This window comes from Harpia harpyja, chromosome 5 (genome assembly GCF_026419915.1).
Source record: "Harpia harpyja isolate bHarHar1 chromosome 5, bHarHar1 primary haplotype, whole genome shotgun sequence".
Taxonomy (NCBI): domain Eukaryota; kingdom Metazoa; phylum Chordata; class Aves; order Accipitriformes; family Accipitridae; genus Harpia; species Harpia harpyja.
In genome coordinates this window covers 61,923,822-61,943,573 of record NC_068944.1, presented here as the reverse complement: position 1 = coordinate 61,943,573, position 19,752 = coordinate 61,923,822, and the positions used below count along the sequence as shown (strand labels likewise).

General features: G+C 36.5%; 1 protein-coding gene across 1 annotated transcript in view; it reads left to right on the top strand.

The window, feature by feature from the left end:
• Positions 1 to 19,752, top strand: part of CSMD3 (CUB and Sushi multiple domains 3) — a 767,625-nt gene that overhangs the window by 361,359 nt on the left and 386,514 nt on the right. The window contains exons 12-13 of the mRNA XM_052787755.1: positions 12,745 to 12,848; positions 18,196 to 18,308. Coding sequence (XP_052643715.1) covers positions 12,745 to 12,848; positions 18,196 to 18,308 — 217 coding nt within the window. The remainder of the gene's footprint in view (positions 1 to 12,744; positions 12,849 to 18,195; positions 18,309 to 19,752) is intronic.

The window sequence follows — 19,752 nt, the reverse complement described above, 5'->3', positions numbered from 1 at the left end:
GGGAGGCACCCACCTGCTCCGGTGTGGGCTCCTCTCTCCCCGGGCTGCAGGTGGGCATCTGCTCCCCCACTCCCATCCATGGGCTGGCAGGGGACAGCCTGCTGTCTCACCTCGGGCTGCAGGGGCATCCAGGTGCATCCACCTCCTCCGGTGCCTGTCCTCCTCCTCCTTCCTCACTGACCTCGGTATCTGCAGAGGTGTTCCTCTCACATTCCAATCCCCCTACTCACTGCAGGTTCCCCTTCTTAAATCTGTTCTTCCAGAGTCGCTACCACCATCACTGATGGCCTCGGCCTGGGCCAGAGGCGGGTCCGACTTGGAGCCGGGGAAGCTTCCAGCAGCTTCTCCCAGGAGCCACTCCTGTGGCCCCCTCCACCGCTACCAAAAAACCCCGCCACACAAACCCAAAACAAATGATACAAATGATAAAATTCCAGACAGTGAGGGAAAGCTATCATCTGCTATTAATATGCATATCGTAGGGGAAAAAAAATAAATTGAAAAACATGTAGATTTGTAGATTATAAATCTGCAAATTACCTGTTTGACAGGTGGAGTGAAATCATATGACAATTGTTCATTATAGGCGTTCTTAAATTATGGTGCTTCAAATGCTCTAGTTATTTTGCCAATATAAAAGTGGTGAATTTAATTCTTTCATTCTTAGCTAATACCTAAAAAAATAGAAATTTTCTGTATTGTACACAATAATATTAATTTGCTGTATCCCTCTGCTTTAGCTTAACAAAATAAATTGGTGTAATTGCTAATGAAGTAAGAAGACTGTTTCTAGCACTGTACCAAGGCACAATTTTTTTTTTTTTTGTATCTTCACCTGCTTCCTTTTCATCTGTTACTATGTAAAGTTTGAAAGTTGCACAATTTTCTCAGCTTCACTTAACATAAAGGGCTGTTGTTTGTTAGACAGTGAATACCCTGGTTTGTTAGGGTTTTTTTTCCATATATAGTATTCACAGAGCTAAAGGAGACCTGTTAGGCAGTAATTGCTAGATAATTGTTATCATAGCGTAAGCATGCTAAAACCTGTTTAGGCCAAGAGAAAGCCAAATAATGATGTTGAGATGCTCCTTGTCAGGTCAGTACAAATCCTGTGGTTTTTTTACTAGTAATGGCAAAAATGCTATTTGCTGGGCTACATTAAAACCTAGTTCATGTTGTTTGCTTAAATAGCATGCGGCATATGTAAATTGCAATTGCAACTCTTGATTTTGCCCTTCAGAAGGACAAGCTACAAAATGATCTGTTTAAATTTAACAACAGGCTAAAACATCAGTGAAATCTGATTTAGGGCTGAAGTTAACCAGAGTTCAAGTCTTATGAATTATACTTGCTGATTTTTTTCTAATGCACAGTGACAGAAACACTGTGGAAAACGTCAGTGCTAGAATGACAGCCTCTCTAACAGATCTCAGCCATATTCACACCACATATCTTTTACCACCATGCATTAAGAAGGAGAAAAATAAGCAAAAGGGTTCCTTTAAAAAAAAAAAAAAACAAGCTGTTTTCCAAAATTGTAAGGAGAAATTAAATATATAAGCTCATTGTTAAATTTATATGTATCAGAAAACTAGATCCTGGTTCTGTTAATTTTACATGGCAGGAATTTATAAAAAAGAAATTTTGCATGATTTATGTTATTTTTTGTCACCATCATATTCTAAATTTTACATTCAGTGTGTTTCAAGCATAGAAGTATTCTTGCTACCTGCATAAATATATTCTTTAGAATGTATTCTTTAGAATATAGGTTTCAAAAGTTTGCCATTATTCACATTCTTTTTATCTATTGCATTTTGAAATAATTTTGAGATCAATAAAGGTATATGCCTGAGAGTTGGGAGATAGTTGGGTTTTGGTTTTGGTTTTGGTTTTAGGTTTGTTGGGTTTTTTAAATTATTATTTTTGCTAGAGGTTTTTCTGTGGATGTCAAATATCTGTTAGGAAATGCATAATCTGAATTTCGTCATAATGGCAGAGCCTACTGAAAATCTATGATGTCTGTTTCCAGCTGCTGTAGTCCTTTACTTTCTGAGAAACTGTTGAAATAGTTTGAAATATCTGGGAAACTCTTTACATGATATTTTCTGCAAGTCTGAAGAAGTTTACTGAGGGAATAACTTGCAACTGTTACTGAATTGATATTAAAGATGGTTCTCATTTAATCACTCTATATCAAGATATTCTTAATTTTTTTTTAATATTCTTACCTTCCATTCTTTCCTTCCTCCTTCCTTATGTCTTGATGTTGCTGTTTTCCTCCTGCAAAAATTTCATCTTTTCATTTCTGAGTTTTTCTGCTATTTAGGCCAAGCCAAAAATAAGCAAAACAAATTCAGCAAAAAGCTGAGGGTTTACATTTAATTTACCACAGCTGTGTTATTTTGTTAGCCATGTCAAAACTGTCAGCGGAACATTTCCTAAGCTTGCTGTCAAGCCTAAACCCAGTTGCCATCCATATTTTTTCATGTTAACGGTATAAATCTCAAGCAGGCTGGGTGCTTTAGCATGAACTCAAGCACACATTTCATGAAGTCTGTTTTGGTCAGGCCTGTTGGAACAAACTACACTGCAGCTCTTTTTACACAGAAATATCTCAGACTTGTCTTTTCCTAAGCCTAGTGTGAAGACGTACTGTGAGTGTTACAGTCAGTAAAATGATTAGAAAATATGAGCATACTTAAGCTCACTCTTAACTATATATTTTAACCATAATCCTGTTTTTCATCCATGCAGATTAAAAAAGCTAGTACTGTATTTATCAATAGGAGATAATATACTTTTATTCTACATGAAACTAGAAAGTGTAAAAATATTTCCATTCTGTTCAGAACTCATTCAGTTTCTTTGTAGTGTTAGCTACACTATTCTTACATATTGTTCATGAACATTTTGATCCAGTAAAAAAATCCGAGTGACGTATATACTGCAGTTTAAAAAAAATTCTTAGAAATATATGTGGGGGGAGGGGAGATTGTCTCAGCAGAGTAAGAGCATAGAAGGGAATCCAGCTATTTCTAAGACAGGCAGTTAGCAGGTTCGGCTGTGAGAAAATAGAATCATTGGTTGAATGAGAGAATTTGGAATCAGGAGGTATGTGGATGTGCTCTGGATTAAGTGTTGGAGAATAACAGTGTAATAAAAGAGATGTAGAAAGAAAAAAAAAGTAGTGCAATTGCAGAGGAATAAATGACTCATCCTCCCATCCTACAATTTTACTATAACTCCACTTTATTTATGAAAGGAGGACAGGTCCATTTTCTTAATCATTGTAGATTTTATCTCACTAAATATTTTCCTGCCATTTCTGTGACTATAGGAGCAATGTTTTACACTCTGAAAATGTGATCTACCCATAGGGAATGAGTGAGAGATTGTGCCTATTGCGATAACTTCAACAGAAGTAATTATTTCTGTTTCAGCCATCAGCAATTTTAGATTCCAGCCATAACCTGAATTTCAGGTATTAACTCTACCTTTGATTAAAACTTTAGATAGAATTAAAGGCTGAACCTGGGTTTTAGTTCTGTTTGACTTCCTATAAGTTCCTAAAATTGGTCTAAGTTATGTCTCCCATACACTTTGAATGCAAACATATTTTCTTATTTGTACTTATGATGAATATGCACACCCAAGTTAGAACTTTTAAAAAGACATATGCATACGATCAAGAGATTTTGATAGGAAGTTTCCAGTGCTTGCACTGTGAGCAATTGATATGTTTCAGTCCTTTTTATTTGTGGCACAGACAATTGTCACTTTCCTCCACAGTTGAGTTTACTTGGTTGCTCCTGTGAGTGATCTTTATAGTAAATTGTCTGCTCAATATATACCTTTTTCTGATATTTGACTGGGAAATGGAGCTGCTGGTAGTTTGTGTGTTTGTTTGTTTGTTTTCTATGAAGTGATTCCTTTAAAGGTTCATGGTACCATTCTGTGGTGGGTTAACCTTGGCTGGCTGCTAGATGCCCACCAGGCTGCTCTATCACCACACCTCCTCAACAGGACAGAGGGAGAAAATGTGATGAGAAGTCTCATGGGTTGAGATAAGGACAGGGAGATCTCTCACTAGTTACCATCACAGGCAAAACAGACTCAACTTGGGGAAATTAATTTAATTTATTGCCAATCAAATTAGAGTAGGATAATGAGAAATAAGAACAAATCTAAAACAACACCTTCCCCCCACCCCTCCCTTCTTCCCAGGCTTGACTCTGCTCCTGACTTCTCTACCTCCTCTGCCCAAGCAGCGCAGGGGGACGGGCCAGTCCATAACACTTTGTCTCTGCTGCTCCTTCCTCCCCACGCTCTTCCCCTGCTCCAGTGTTGGGTCCCTCCCACAGGATGCAGTTCTTCATGAACTGCTCCAGCATGAGTCCTTCCCATGGGGTGTAGTCCTTTAGGAGTAGACTGCTGCAGTGTGGGCCCCCACAGGGTCACAAGTCCTGCCAGGAACCTCCTCCTGCATGGGCTCTCCACAGGGTCACAGCTTCCTTCAGGGCACATCCACCTGCTCTGGCGTGGGGTCCTCCCTGGGTTGCAGGTGGATATCTGCTCCACCATGGACCTCCATGGGCTGCAGGGTGACAGCCTGCCATCTCACCATGGTCTTCCCCATGGGCTGCAGGGGAATCTCTGCTCCGGCGCCTGGAGCACCTCCTCCCCCTCCTTCTTCATTGACCTGGGGGTCTGCAGGGTTGTTTCACTCACATATTCTCACTCCTCTCGCTCAGCTGCTGTTATGCAGCATTTTTTACCCTTTCTTAAATATGTTATCACAGAGGCACTACCAACGTCGCTGATTTGCTCAGCTTTAGCCTGTGACAGGTCTGTCTTGGAGCCAGCTAGAACTGGCTCTGTCTGACATGGGGGCAGCTCCTGATCAGTTCTCACAGAAGCAACCCCTGTAGCCCCCTTGCTACCAAAACCTTGCCATGTAAACCCAATACACATTCACAATGCAAACTGAAGGTGATGCTTGCAGGAGCATCCACTGAGACTTAAGTCACTAATATCACTCCTGTGTTTCTGTCCGCTTCAGGATGTGTAGCTGCTCATCAAATTAGGCTCACATCAGTTAGTGACCTCTCTGTTTTCTTTTGGAACAGACTGCTTACCCTCAGTGGGATGAAAAAGGGCAGACTTCTATGCTGCATACAAGGATATCCTTTTTGACTAACTACTGAATGGAAGAACAGAAGCAGGGGCAAGTTAATTAGAAATCCTCAGCCCCTTCCTATGATTGCAGTCATCTTGCTATTTAAGAATAATGATTTTTTTTTTTTTTTTCAACTCTGACAGTGAGCTTAATTTTATGAGGGAAGGATGCTCATGATTTTTTTCATTGTTGTTTCATAGATTGATTTTTTTTTCCTGCTTATACTTATTACTATTTGTTTATACATGTCTTGGCAAGTCATACTTTTTTAGGCTATCTATCTGGAGCATCACTGTTTCGCTATCTGTGGAAGTAAAAAAAAAAGTCTTTAGAGCAAAAAAGGCACAAAAAGTTTCAGGGTTTTCCTAACACATCTCCTTGGAAAGTACTAAAATGGACTGATGGTTTTACTACAAAAATAGCTTGTGAAAAAATAGAAAATGGTACTCATGGATCATTATGTATTTAAAGATAATTTAAATGCAATGGTTTAAGATTACTTTTGTTTTCTTTAGAAATATTCTTAGATTTGAGTCTTACTCTAATATGCTTTTGCTACTAACTGCTGTGTGATCTTTTAGTCTCAGCTTTTTCTATTTATTATTTACTGGGATGGCGTTATTAATGAAATAATACATTTCACCTCCTTCATAACATCAGAAGCTTAACTAAATTGCTATAAACCCTTTCAACTTTAAGATCTATTTTATCAAAAAGACATAGCAATAAGTGCTCAGATACCACTAAAAATCAGTGAGGAAATGAATTCCAAATATAACAAATCTTCTTGAAAAAAACCCCTCCTATTAATAGAAAGTACAAATCCCTCCATTAGGAGAAAGAAAAAGACTTATTGCTGTTCAAACTTATGCTTATTTGAGAGTGACATTCATCCATAATTTTCTCAAAGTAACATTAGAAAACGTTTTTCTAAGACATATGAAACATATTCAAAAGACTAGATTAGAGCAGGAGAAACCAGAGTTGGGAGTCTGGAATATTAACAGTTGTCTGATCAGCTGAACGGGAAGGTACTGTGCATTGTTACTGTAACAACTATGTTACTGAGAAAAAGAATTCCAAATGTTCTCATATATTGCCTTGGTACATATATTGCCTTGGTACATCTGGTGAATATACAGGTCAAAAACAGACCTATGTTGTGAGTTTAAATGCCTTAGGGGTTAAGTGTTATCTACCTATGATTTTGTGGATCACAGCTTCAAAGTTGGTGAATCCATTTATATTGTGTTTTGGAACTAGTCTTAAACCTCATCAGTCATTTAAATGCTTTTGTGAGGAAGCCCAGAGGTGTCAATGGACCTGTTAGAGTGGGTCCAGAGGAGTGCCACGAAAATGATCAGAGGGCTGGAACACCTCTCCTATGAAGGAAGGCTGAGAGAGATGGGGTTGTTCAGCTTGGAGAAGAGAAGGCTCCAGAGAGACCTTATTGCGACGTTTCATCATATAAAGGGGGATTATAAAAAAGATGGAGAAAGACCTTTTACCAGGACCTGTAGTGAGAGGACAAAGGGTAACAGTTTTAAACTGAAAGAGGATAGATTTAGATTGCATATAAGGAAGAAATTTTTTATGATGAGGGTGGGGGGACAGGTTGCCTAGAAAAGTTGTGGATGCCCCATCCCTGGAAGTGTTCAAGGTCAGGTTGGACAGGGCTTTGTAAAACCTGATCTAGTGAAAGATGTCCCTGCCCATGGCAGGGAGGGTTGGTCTAGATCTTTAAGGTCCCTTCCAACACAAATCATTCTGTGATTCTATGATTCTATGATTAGTACTCATATTTATAAAGTACTTGACTATATACATTTTAAAGATTTTATATTTAATTCAATATTTATGCATGTCTTCAAAAAAACCCACCCACAAACAAAACCTGCTTTATTGGCTTTCGTAAACTTCAGTTTATTAGTATTTTGATCTCTGTTATGCAACTTTTTGTTGGATATTAATATTTAGAGATATTTCAAAACTGTTTTCTCCTTGTCTACAGCTGGCCTTGTTGCCATTCTGAATTTTGGCTGCCTAAGAAAACAAATGTGATCTTGGATTAGTTATGTCTGACTTCCTAATATAGATATACATTTCTTTTTGACCACATAGCCATGTGTTTCTATAGCCCATAAGTTGTAATCAATTGCATCTTCTCTCACCTTTCTCTAAAATCATAGAATCATAGAATGGTTTGGGTTGGAAGCTTAAAGATCATCTAGTTCCAACCCCCCTGCCATGGGCCGGGACACCTTCCACTAGACCAGGTTGCTCAAAGCCCCATCCAACCTGGCCTTGAACACTTCCAGGGATGGGGCATCCACAGCCTCTCTGGGCAACCTGTTCCAGTGCCTCACTGCCCTCACAGTGAAGACCTTCTTCCTTACATCTAATATAAATCTACCCTCTTTCAGTTTAAAGCCATCACCCCTTGTCCTTTCACTACACGCCCTTGTAAAAAGTCCCTCTCTGGCTGTCTTGTAGGCCCCCTTTAGGTACTGGAAGGCTGCTATAAGGTCTCACCAGAGCCTTCTCCTCTGCAGGCTGAACAACCCCAACTCTCCCAGCCTGTCTTCATAGGAGAGGTGCTCCAGTCCTCTGATCACCATTGTGGCCCTCCCCTGCCTGAGCAGGTCTATGTCCTTCTTATGTTGGGGGACCCAGAGCTGAATGTAGTACTCCAGGTGGGGATCTCACGAGAGTGGAGTAAAGGCCGAGAATCACCTCCCTCATTCCTCATGGTACTATATCAAATGCTTTCCAGGCAGGGAGTTGTGTTCAGCTGGATGTAATAGGAAATAATTAGCATGTTATTGTCAATACAGTCATCCCCATCTTTTCCACGACTGCAATAAAGAAGACACGTAGGGACAATTTTATGGAAGAGAGAAACTTTATATAGATTAGTGTCATCTAACTTTAATCAACAGAAAGTTAATTGCCATAGTTGGTAGACTTTTTATTTTAAACTCTGTCTCCAGTTAATGAAGAGATATTAGTTTCACCAGAGGTACAAATCCTAATGTACTGATTAATTATTTATCCTAAGAGGAGTGTCCAAAATAGGCAAGATTAATTTCTCTCCAAATTGCTTATCTATAGAAAAGCACTAGCTGTGAAGGTAGTAAGTGATCATTTTTTAACTAATTTTTAGTTTTTTCAGTTTTCACAGAATGGTTGAGGCTGGAAGGTACCTCTTGTCCCGCCCTCCTGCTCAAGCAAGGCCACTTAGAGACGGTTGCCCAGGATCATGTCCAGATGGCTTTTTAATATATCTAAGGAGGGAGACTCCACAATAATTCTGGGCAACCTGTGCCAGTGCTCAGTCACCCTCACAGTAAAAAGCTGTTTCCTGATGTTCAGACGGAGCCTCTTGCGATTCAGTTTGTGCCCATTGCCTCCGGTCGTGTCCTGTCAGTGAAAAGAGCCTGGCTCTGTCCTTCTCTTCTCTAGGCTGAACAGTCCTAGCTCTCTCAGTCTTTCCTCATAGGAGAGATGCTTGACTCCCTTAATCATTTTCGCAGCCCTTCGTTGGACTCTCTCCGGTGTGTCCAGGTCTCTCTTGTACTGGGGAGTACTGGACACCACATCCAGATGTGTCTCACCACAGCTGAGCAGAGGGTAAGGATCACCTCCCTCGACCTGACGGCAATACTTTTTCTAATGCAGCTGAGGATACTACTCACCTTCTTTGCAGCAAGGGCACATTGCTGGCTCATGTGCAACCTGGTGTCTACCAGGACCCCCAGGTACACTTTTGCAAAGCTGCTTTCCAGCTGGGTGGCTTCCAGCATATACTGGTGTATGGGGTTGTTCCTCCCCAGGGGCTGGACTTTGCATTTCCTCTTGTTGAACTTCATGAGGTTCCTGTTCATCCATTCCTCCAGCCTGTTGAGGTCCCCCTGGGTGGCAGCATGACCCTCTGGCATATTAGCCACTGCTCCCAGTTTGGTGTTGTGGCAAACTTGCTGAGGGTCCACTCTGCCCCATCATCCAGATCACCAATGATGATGCTAAACAGGACTTGTCCCAGTATTGACCCCTGGGATACAGCACCAGTTACTGGCCTCCAAATAGACTTTGTGCTGCTGATCACTACGCTCTGGGTCCAGACTTTCATTGAGTTTTCAATCCTGTTCAAACACTGTGTGTTAACCCAGCCCATACATCAACAGCTTGTCTATGAATATCTTACGGGAGACAATGTCAAAGGCCTACATGAAGTCCAGGTAGACAATATCCACTGCTCTCCTCTCATTTAGCAGGCTAGTCATTTCATCACAGAAGCTTATCAAAGTTGGTCAAGCATGACTTCCCCTTGGTAAAGAATGCTGACTACTCCTGATGATTTTCTTGTCCTTAATGTTCCTGGAAGTGGTTTCCAGGATTAGCTGCTCCGTGGTAGTATTAATGTTAAATAACATTATACCTCAGTACAAATAATTTAAACAAAATTATACCACAGTCTTATAATAAATAATGGATTCAATATATTTTCCTACTGAAAGTATTATTCTATAATTGAATATATAATAACACAATTATTTTGATGAGAGTACCTGTGATTCTATGGAAAATTATGGAGGTAAAGCCTATCAGTCAGACAGCAGCATTTCCTTAGCTTGTACCATCAGATATAAATGCACATCATTTACTTACTGGGAAGTAGTCAAACATCCTCAGCACAAAAGCAATTAACCATCCTGAGGGCATATGAGGACACACAGATATAAACAGGATGTATTTTCTTCTCTTTGCCTAGTTTCACTTCTACCAGTGAAGAAGGCAACCAGAGAATCCCTTTTGATTGATGAGCAAAGGTTGTGCATGACATTATTAACAGTCTATAGGTGTTTTTTTTCTAGAGCTAGCAGTGAAAACTGATGAAAGTAGATATCTTGTGGATGTGTTTCAGTGAGATGGATTTCTTGCTGTTGCTAGTACATTTGGATCATTCATACTGTGTTTTTTTGCAACATAACGTTTGCAGAAATAGACTTCTTTGTAGATGAATAATAGATATTCTGGCACTAAAGAGGTGGCCAGAATTTCCAAATCCAAACTTTCCCTCTCTTGCTACCTTCTAGATACAAATGCCATTCCCACACCATGTTAAAGTTAGTTGCTAACCAGTCATTTCCTTCAGTGTCTAGATCAAAAATATTATCTTCTTTTTTAGTAGCTTAATAAAAAAGAGTGAAATCAACTTAATTTCACTTACAACCACTAGTAATTTTTAGAGGTATAATGAGACAGCATTTGCAAAGTTTAAGTTATTTGAAGTGAGAAAATATGGCAAAATCCAATCAGAAACAATTGGTTAGAGGTAAAAAAAGCCCCAAACCCACAACACAATATTCTGTTTCACAAGATAGAAGTTATATAATTGTATTGTCGAGAACATAATAAACACACTGACTTAAGTGAAAGCCAATGTGTTTGCTTAATGATTTATTTGCACTCCTCTGTTTCCCTTTGTGGCTGCTATATTCATAGTTGAATTAAAGTGTGTAATTATTATTTATTTTTGTTTCTTTGTAGAAGGCCTTATTTAAAAGATGACTTCTTTTTTTGTAGAATACTTCTTTTTGTTGGGGATGCATTGGTTGATAAAATGTTGAGCCTGTATTCCTCTGATTAATCAATCTCAGAAACTCTTCATGTGAATGCAAGCCAACACAATACAGGTCATGCTTCTATGCAAACAGAAAACTATAACATGAAAAATAAAAATATAATCTCTTTATGCTATTATTTTAATGAGCTATCCTTCCATTTTAAGACTTTCCAATAGTTTTTGTTCTCAGGATAGGGAACAACTGTACATTTGTTTTCAATTATTGTGGCTGTAAAGTAAATAATTTTAAATGACCTTTATAAATAACTGATTGCAGGATTAGCCTCTATGGAAAATTTAAGTGACATTTAGCATTAGTATTGGAGTTAAAAAAACAAACCAGAACAAGACAAAAAACCCTTTTAAAGAACTGCATGAAAGAAATTACATGATGTGTTTACCAATGACTCTGCAAAGCAGAATTCATCTGCTATCTGTAGGATTGAGATTACTGACAACCATTGATTTATAATACTCTGGGATAACCACATCTGGTCTTCAGCTGCCTTCCCAAAAGAGCACAGTTCTCCTGAAGATCCTGTATCTGCCAGGTTTGTGTGGATCTTTTGGCTGCTTTACAGCATCTCAGATGGTACTGCTTAAGTATATTTATGTGAGTGAATTCCATTTTAGATGTCCACAGTGTAGACATCCATATATAAATACCTAGTCTCACTTTATAGTCAAGGAAGAGAAATAGGTACTTCTAAGCTGTGCTTCATCTAGTGTGTGTTATCTACCTTTTGATGAAATAGATTACACTCTAGACATGTTTTTTCACTGGTTATGAAGAAGCCTACATCAAATATAGATGTTTGCACTGTAGATGTCTACAGTAAAGTATGATGAATCCTATTGCCAACAAATGGACTCAACAATATAGAAGGAATTTTCCAGTTCAGCTAGTGAGTATTTATGTCCTGGAACTGTCTTACAGCTTTGTGTGTCACCTGATTTTTTCTATAAATCTCCAAGTTTGTTCATGGAAACATGTCCTTCTTCAGACAATTACCAGAACCCCAGTGTAACAAAGTAATATGAGCTTTCAAGGACGTGATATTAATCCATCAGAATGGCATCCACAGCTTTAAACACAAACACTCTCAGTTCTCAATTATAACAATAATTAAATACTGTTTATTACAGACATAAGTATTAAAAATGCCTACACATAAGTATTTTGTCATTTTTATCTATATGAAAATTTGAGGAACTTCTATAATTTTCATAAACACAGAGTTAACATGATTAATACATAGGTGGAAAAATATGCTTTATTTTCTTTTCTAATAATATGGTTGAATTTTGCTGTAAGTGAAAAATACATTGCATTCTTAAAATGGAGCTGAAATGTTTATCCTTCATCATTAAGTGTGCATACTACAGTTTAAATTACAGGATATAAAAAATGCCTATGCTTCTGATAGTTGCATTTTACTCAGGTTCATGGAATAAGAAAATGACTTTTACCTTTGATCCAGCTTTATCCTACTTGAGCCAGATTATAGATGTCAGGAGTAAATTATGTTCTTCACCTTCACTGCATTTTCTCAGTGAAGTACAATTATTCAGTTGTTATTTGAAGACAGTTGTATTGCATGAAGTCCAATTAGTTATGTTGCCCTTGAGTATATCTTAATCAAAATGTAATGCAATTATCCAGAACTGTATTAAACATGTAACAACTGCATAAATAAGTCAAATGATGCTTTGAGGAGGTCAGCAGAGTGATGATACCTTAAAGTTACTGTAATTCATATCTCATGAACCAAACCTGTTGGGTTAATTAAAATAATTTATTGTAAAATTTGCTAAAGTTACATGTAATTATTAATTGGAAAATCTCTTTTACTTACACTGCTGAAAAGCTTATTTACAGACTAATCTCTCAGGTATGTTTCTTTAGTTCTAAAACTTATTTACTTATTTTATTTCCTAGGTTATTCAGATAAATTTTGAAGAATTTGATCTGGAGATTGGCTATGACACACTGACAATTGGTGATGGAGGAGAAGTGGGTGATCCTAAAACTGTGCTTCAAGTGTAAGTCTTTTGCATTTACATTTTGTATGCATTACAAAATATCATTAATGTGTTTTCTAATGACAGTAAATAGTGATTAGAAGCAGGTAAATCTCAACAAAAACTAATCTTACCAGGCTTATAAAATTACTGAAGGTGACAGTTTTACGTACATTGTTATATGTTTACTCTTCTGAAGTCAGAAAGAGATGTGCTAGACATCAGAAAAGAAAAAGATAAACTAAAATCAGAAATTTTAAAAGACATAGTCTGTACATTCATGTGTAGACATGTAAATTTTTAGGGGCTATTTTGCTCCCTTTATAAGTGTGTTCTCAAATTAAAAATGTATAAGAACATAATTGAGAATAGATAAATGGACGACTTATACATAAACTTTTACAATCTCCTAGCAGGCTTAGTATGACAAAAGATGTACTATAGGATCTTGACCTTTGAGTGCTTATTGACTATTGTAGATAACTCAAACAATGAGCTACTATAGTGAAGAAAATTACTACACAGAAAATCTGAGTATTATATTACCTAAACCACGTATGATTACAAATCAGACAGCACTGAGTATTAAATAAGAATTTTATCATCCATTAGCATTCTTCTAGAATGTGTGAGCCCAGATACATAGATATCTATATACTTAACAGCCATTGATAAACTTCAGAATCCGTATTTCTCAAATGCTTTACTTGTGATAACTGGTCTAATAATAATAACAGTCTTAAGAAGACAAATTCAGAATCTTACTACTAAATTTGTAAAATTTTGAAGACAGCAGTATAATCCAGTGATTCTGTTTATTCCCCAGTCATTTGAAAATATGCAAAACACTGTAATTAGGTACTACTTGTAGTCTGTCATTTTATGTAGCTCCAATTCCATTCTGAGTAAATAATTCAGTGTTTTGTAGGAGAAATTAATGCGCCTTAAAATACATTGTATTTTTTTTCATATCTGATTCAATTTTGTAAAAAAAATAACAAAAATATTGTTTATTGCATAGAGACCATATTTTACCCATAAGGGATTGTCTGCTATTTAGAAAAGATTTTTGGAAACAGCCAAATAATATTTAGCTGTTATTTTTAGATAAACTGGCCTCTCAGTAAGCACCTTATGTTATCAGTAGTTCAAATGAGTTACAAATTTAAAACACAGATCAGAACAGAAGCAGATGTGATAAATGTTTAGTACAAAATGTATTTAATCAAGCCCCCCCCAAATAGCAAAATTAGGATTCCTTAGAATGAAATTCCCTGCAGTATATTTAATGGAAATATTTAATACTACTTTTATATATTGTGACTTTCCATTATTTACCATGAGAATGATTATCAAGAATTTGTTTGGGTTGAGTACTCTAAACCTAATGTTTACCTTGTTTTCTTTCCTAATTTCATCTCATTAATATTACTAATTGCAAAACTTTGAGCAGAAAATGCAGTTGTTGCAGGATTTGCAGATTTTAATCATGAATTTCCCCCTTAGATTTTTTTTTTCTTCAGAAGATAGACTATCTGACCTTCTATTTTAAATTGTTTTTGTAATTGTTCTATCCCTTCTTATCAATGAGGAGACCAGGATTTGGCCGGTATTTCAGGTGCAATTTCTTTAGGATAATGCAAAGTTTCTTCAGTGGATAGTAGGTATGCTAATTTTTACTAATAATAGTTTTGAGAAGTGGGGAAGTACTGTAATTTCTATTTTATAAGCAGTACTAAGCCTTCAAAATATATTTCTGATAATGCTGGAATTTAATTTCCGGTATTTGTAGATTCCTAAACTATACTGAATATGCCCTCATGTGGAAAGAGCATTTATTAAGTACCAATTCACCAGGCTTTCTTAACATTTAACTAAAGTATTGTTTTTCATTGGTACCTGAATTACAGTAACACATTGAGGCACAGTACAATGATAGTTAAAATTTTGAGTAATGTAGTAAAGTACTCTGTCCAGGTTTTATTTCATTAAAGATGTTAGTGTTTTGTAAAAGTATGTCTGATGATGAGACTTTCGTTGGGAAGAAATGATGAAATTACACCATTAAATGTCATGAGTATAAAGGAATTCCGAATAATTTTTATTAATAAAAGGGTTAATTAGAACTGTCAAGTGTTAACACATGATAAGAGAATCTGTTCTGTAAATAACTAGGTAAATAATTTTAAAGAATTATTACTATGGAGATCCTGGAAAAGCAAAAAATCCCCCAATTAATTTGCAGCGTTATACAAATAACATTGTATAATCAGCCACACATATATTATTTTTGTTTACCAGTGGAATGATTGCTGATTATTCTGTGATCAGAAGTATCAATGTCAAAGTTATTAGGATTAAAATGTATAAAAAAATTACATGGAAGATGGAACATAATTGAGTACTGTAAAAAAACATGTAAATCTTTTCTCCTGTGAGCCATGCAGACTTCATCTGAGATATGATGCATAGCAAATAAATCAACTATTGTATGATTTAATTTTTGGATTTAAAATTTTTGATAATTATCTTTCCTCCAGCAAATTGCTGAAGAACATTGGTGTGAATATGTCTGGTTTACGTGTAAATGATGTGAGAACATTTATCTTCCAATTTATCAAAGTTAATCAGGAAACCTATCCAAGTGTTTAATCTACTAGTTTTACTGGGCACTGCTAGATAAGAAGGTTCAGAACCAAAACCTGAATTTAAGAGGCATTTAGGTAGAATTATGCTTCCTAAATTGAGAATTGCAGTCCTGATAATTCCTACTCTGCTGGTGCTAATCACAGCTAAACTCCAAAGCCATTTGAGTACTTGCCATTAAGTCTCTCTGGGTGCTGACAATTCTGTGCCTATATACAGGCACCCAGCAACATGACAGGCTGTTCTAGCCTAGTGGCCCTAGCACCTAAGTGAGCTTAAATCTGAATGGAATAAATTTTTTGTGTTTGACAAGATGACTATTATGAAGGCATTTTAGTGCATTCCTATGGAACTAAGATCTTTGCAACGTGGAGCAGTGTTAAGTTTTATTACCAAGGGATAGAGCAGAAGGAAGAAAAGAAATGGTGGGTCCTCCTTCATACATCAGTCACAGCACTTTTTCAGGATGTTTGGAAGTCTGCTTTCAGCAGCTTGGTCTGACAGTTGCTGCAGGTGACTATGTAATAAGCATCTGGGCACTGGTTCCTGTAACATGCACTTGGAAAATGAGTGCACAAGGCATGAAACTCATTCTTAAGCTTTTAGTGTTCTTGCTGTGTTGGGTGTACATGTATCCAATCTCCCACATTACAGATCGTCTTCAGCAGATGGAGAGTTTTGCGATCTTCTGAGTATCCTCTAACCTAGTCTTCAGTGTACTATCTCAGGGGGAATGTATGTCACTAGTATGTGGGAGGGGTAGTTCTTCAGTCCTAGAGGAAGAGGTAGGAAGCACCCTGCTGCGTGTCATCCTGTTAAGCTGTTTAATAAAAAGGGAGGGATCATAATCGTATGTTTCCATTTCTACTGTTGACAGTGTTCACTGCCCAGCTTTTGAAAGGGAACGTGTAAGAACCTACTTCCAGGAGGGGAATCTAGGTAATGAGTCCAGGGTAGAGGAAGTTGCATAAATCCCAGGAGGAAAGAAAGGATAAAACATAACTACAGAATTTCATTATTATCTTAAACAGCTTCCTTCACATAATGTTGTTTTTTCTGGATCTTATTTCTCTGTGGCCCCAGAGTCTTCCCAAATATTGTACAGGGATCCCTAAGCACTTAAAAAAGAGCAACAAGTGATTTCTCTGTTCTGTTGATTGATTCTTAATTTCAAAAATGCATTTTCAAATGGTATTTTTCCCCATGAACTATTTAATTAAAAAAATAGTTTCTGAAAACTGTATGCATTTAAAAAATATATTTATAATTTACTTCAGAAAATAGACACAATAAAAATTTTGATGGATGTTTATCATAGGAATTATTCTCTCTGAAACAACAAAGAGATTAATATTCCCGATGGCCTTAATATTCCCAAAATGTACTGTCAGTCACCAGCGACAGTTACAAAACTCTATTAGCCATTACATCAGTGTTGTTTCTGAGGAACATCCTGTTAATCTATTAATTTGGCAAAGACTGAACTCACTGAAAACACTTCCCCTTAGTGCAGGAGTGAGCAGTTAGTACATTATTTTGGCCAGTCATTTACTTGTTTGATTCTGGCAAGAGTCTTTGTAGTAGCTCCATCTGTGAACACAGATGTGGGAAATAGACATGAATTTCTCCCACAGCAGAGTATTTCATACAGAAACAAGCTAAAAAAGACCAGAGGGGAGAACTAAAATTAACTGCAAAATACATTTAAAATAGTCAATTTGAAGTTTCAGCTAGCTTTAAAGAATGGTTAGAACTGCAAAAAACAAACTAAGTTTTCAGTCTTACACAGTCTTGTACTTGTGATCCGTTTTGCAAGAATGGAAAATGTTTTGGTACTTTCCACCATTATGTTTTAGCTGATAAACTCTTAACCAAATTTGAGACAAAGTTTTGGGAAAAAAATGCAATATAATATAAAACTGCAGCTTTCACAACATTTCCTTTTTGCTATCACAGTACTTCATCAAACAGAATGAACATTTAGGATTGCATTGACTTGCAAATTTTTGCAAACAATATGAAAAGTGAAAGAAAAGAAAAAAATAAATACCAAGATTAGTTCTTTCTAATTAATCAACATCCTGTAACATTAGGAGATTTTAAAGTTGTGAGGTGGTATTTTTGTTAATGAAGGAATGAACATCACCTGAGTCTGTCAGGCATGTTCTTCCATTGTGGTAGAGGGGATAAGGGGAGGTGAGAGAGTGCAGGGAACATGTGGACCTTCATAATAGTATTGCTATTTAAGAATAACAATTTTCTCTTAAATATGCAATGCAGGTATTCCAAAGTGGGTAGTTGTATACCAGAGAAATACTTATTTTGAAGAATAAATGTAGTGCCTCATTATGGGCTTCTAGTGCCATTTCATAGGCCTGTATATATCTGAGTCATGCACACAGGAGTGCCAGATAAGGTTCAGGATTGCAGGAGATGTATGTCTTTCTGGACCAGCAACTGAAAGTGAGATGAAATATTTCAGTACAACACAAGCAGTAGTTTTTTGTGTTTATAGACTGCTATCAAATCTGCAGGCATTGGAACCTTGAGAGCTGTATTGGTTAACCAGCCAATAGATAACTAATTTGATGTGAGCTGAATATAATTAATTTAAAAACAAAAAACATAAAAAAAAATGCTTAATAGTTATTTAGCTCCCTTACAAAAAAGAAAAAAAAATCTAGTTACTTAATGGCTTTACAGATTTTTTTTCTATCTATAGGTTAACTGGGAGCTTTGTACCAGACTTAATTGTGAGCATGAGCAATCAGATGTGGTTGCACCTTCAAACGGATGAAAGCGTGGGCTCAATCGGTTTCAAGGTTAACTACAAAGGTAACAGTACATTACTGGAAACGAATTTAATGGTGTACGAAAAATTAAGCCAATATTATGAAATGTTTTTCTTTTATATTAGGGGATGCATACTATTTCCAGTTCTGTCAGTTTTAAAAACAAGAAAATGCAAGCTGAGTTGAAAAAAATACAAAAAATAAATTTGATCTCTTTAAAGGTCTTATGTCATATGAAACTGCATGCTTTTTATTTGGTGTGTTCCTACAGCAGTTGATTTTTGGGATATAGTTTTACATTTATTTTCTGTTATTTCATGTTGAAAAATATTAAAGTGAAATAATTCTGTGATTATTTAAAGCTGAATGCATAAAGGAAATTAATACTTCCTACATTCTTTTGAAAATTAATCATGTCTGCCACAACAGAAAAAAAACACCGCAAGCGAAGAATTTGAATTACTGATGAGTTTTGGGCCAAAGACAAAGAAAACCTTATCTAATAATGTTGTTCTTTATGGTCTTAATATGTGAGGGATCTATAATGCATAACATAAAACAGCTGTTCCTGTTTGATGCTTCTGGGAGAACATACAGTTTTCATGTAACATGAAGAACAGAATCAACCAAAAAATTAAGCATAACATATATATATACACATGCACTTCTGTATTATTACAGAATTAGTTATATTTATAATTTTTGTATTATATTTAACACAACTGCATGTATTTCTTGCAACAAATTTTTAAATTGCATGGTTCCTGCCTACCACCAAAACCAGATAATGGAAAGTGTGATTATTCATCAAAAGAGGAGAAAGGAAAGGAAAGGAAAGGGTTAAACCAACAACCATGTGTATTAGAAATGGAGCTGATGTTGTTGAGGATGGGCAGATGGAGTGAATAAGCACATTGGGAGTAAACCTGCACAATTTGACTTGCTGTTTTTTTCTATCGATAACTCTCCTTTGTCTGTTCATTTATATTAAGTTCTAGAGTGGTATGGCATGAGTCTGCTTGTGCGCTCTTGATATTCAAATCTAGTAGACTAAGATAGAAAGGTCTTACTACTTTGTTTTATGGCAGTTATAAAGACCCAGGATTTCCACATTCCAGCTTTTGAAAGGGGCAACAGAAATGATTAGTATAAAGAAGTTTAAGAATTTGTTAATACATCAAAGCTTGAACCATAGCTGAATGGAAAAGGAAGCTTTTTAGATCTGGACTTGAAATAATTTGCACAGCTCAAGTAGCTGTTTCCTTTATTTACATGATTCTTTTCTAGTAAAATTAATTTTACTTGCAACAATTTCAGTTTGCAGAAGGCAGAGGATTATTGTCTAGTGTCTTACAATGTACTACTATGTCTTGTTTTATTCATGAGTTACATTTATTCTTAGAAGCTATAGTTCTGCAAGAATAAAATTAATTGACTATGAATAGGTAGAAGGGGACAGAAAGGGTGAACATTCACAATCTCATCTC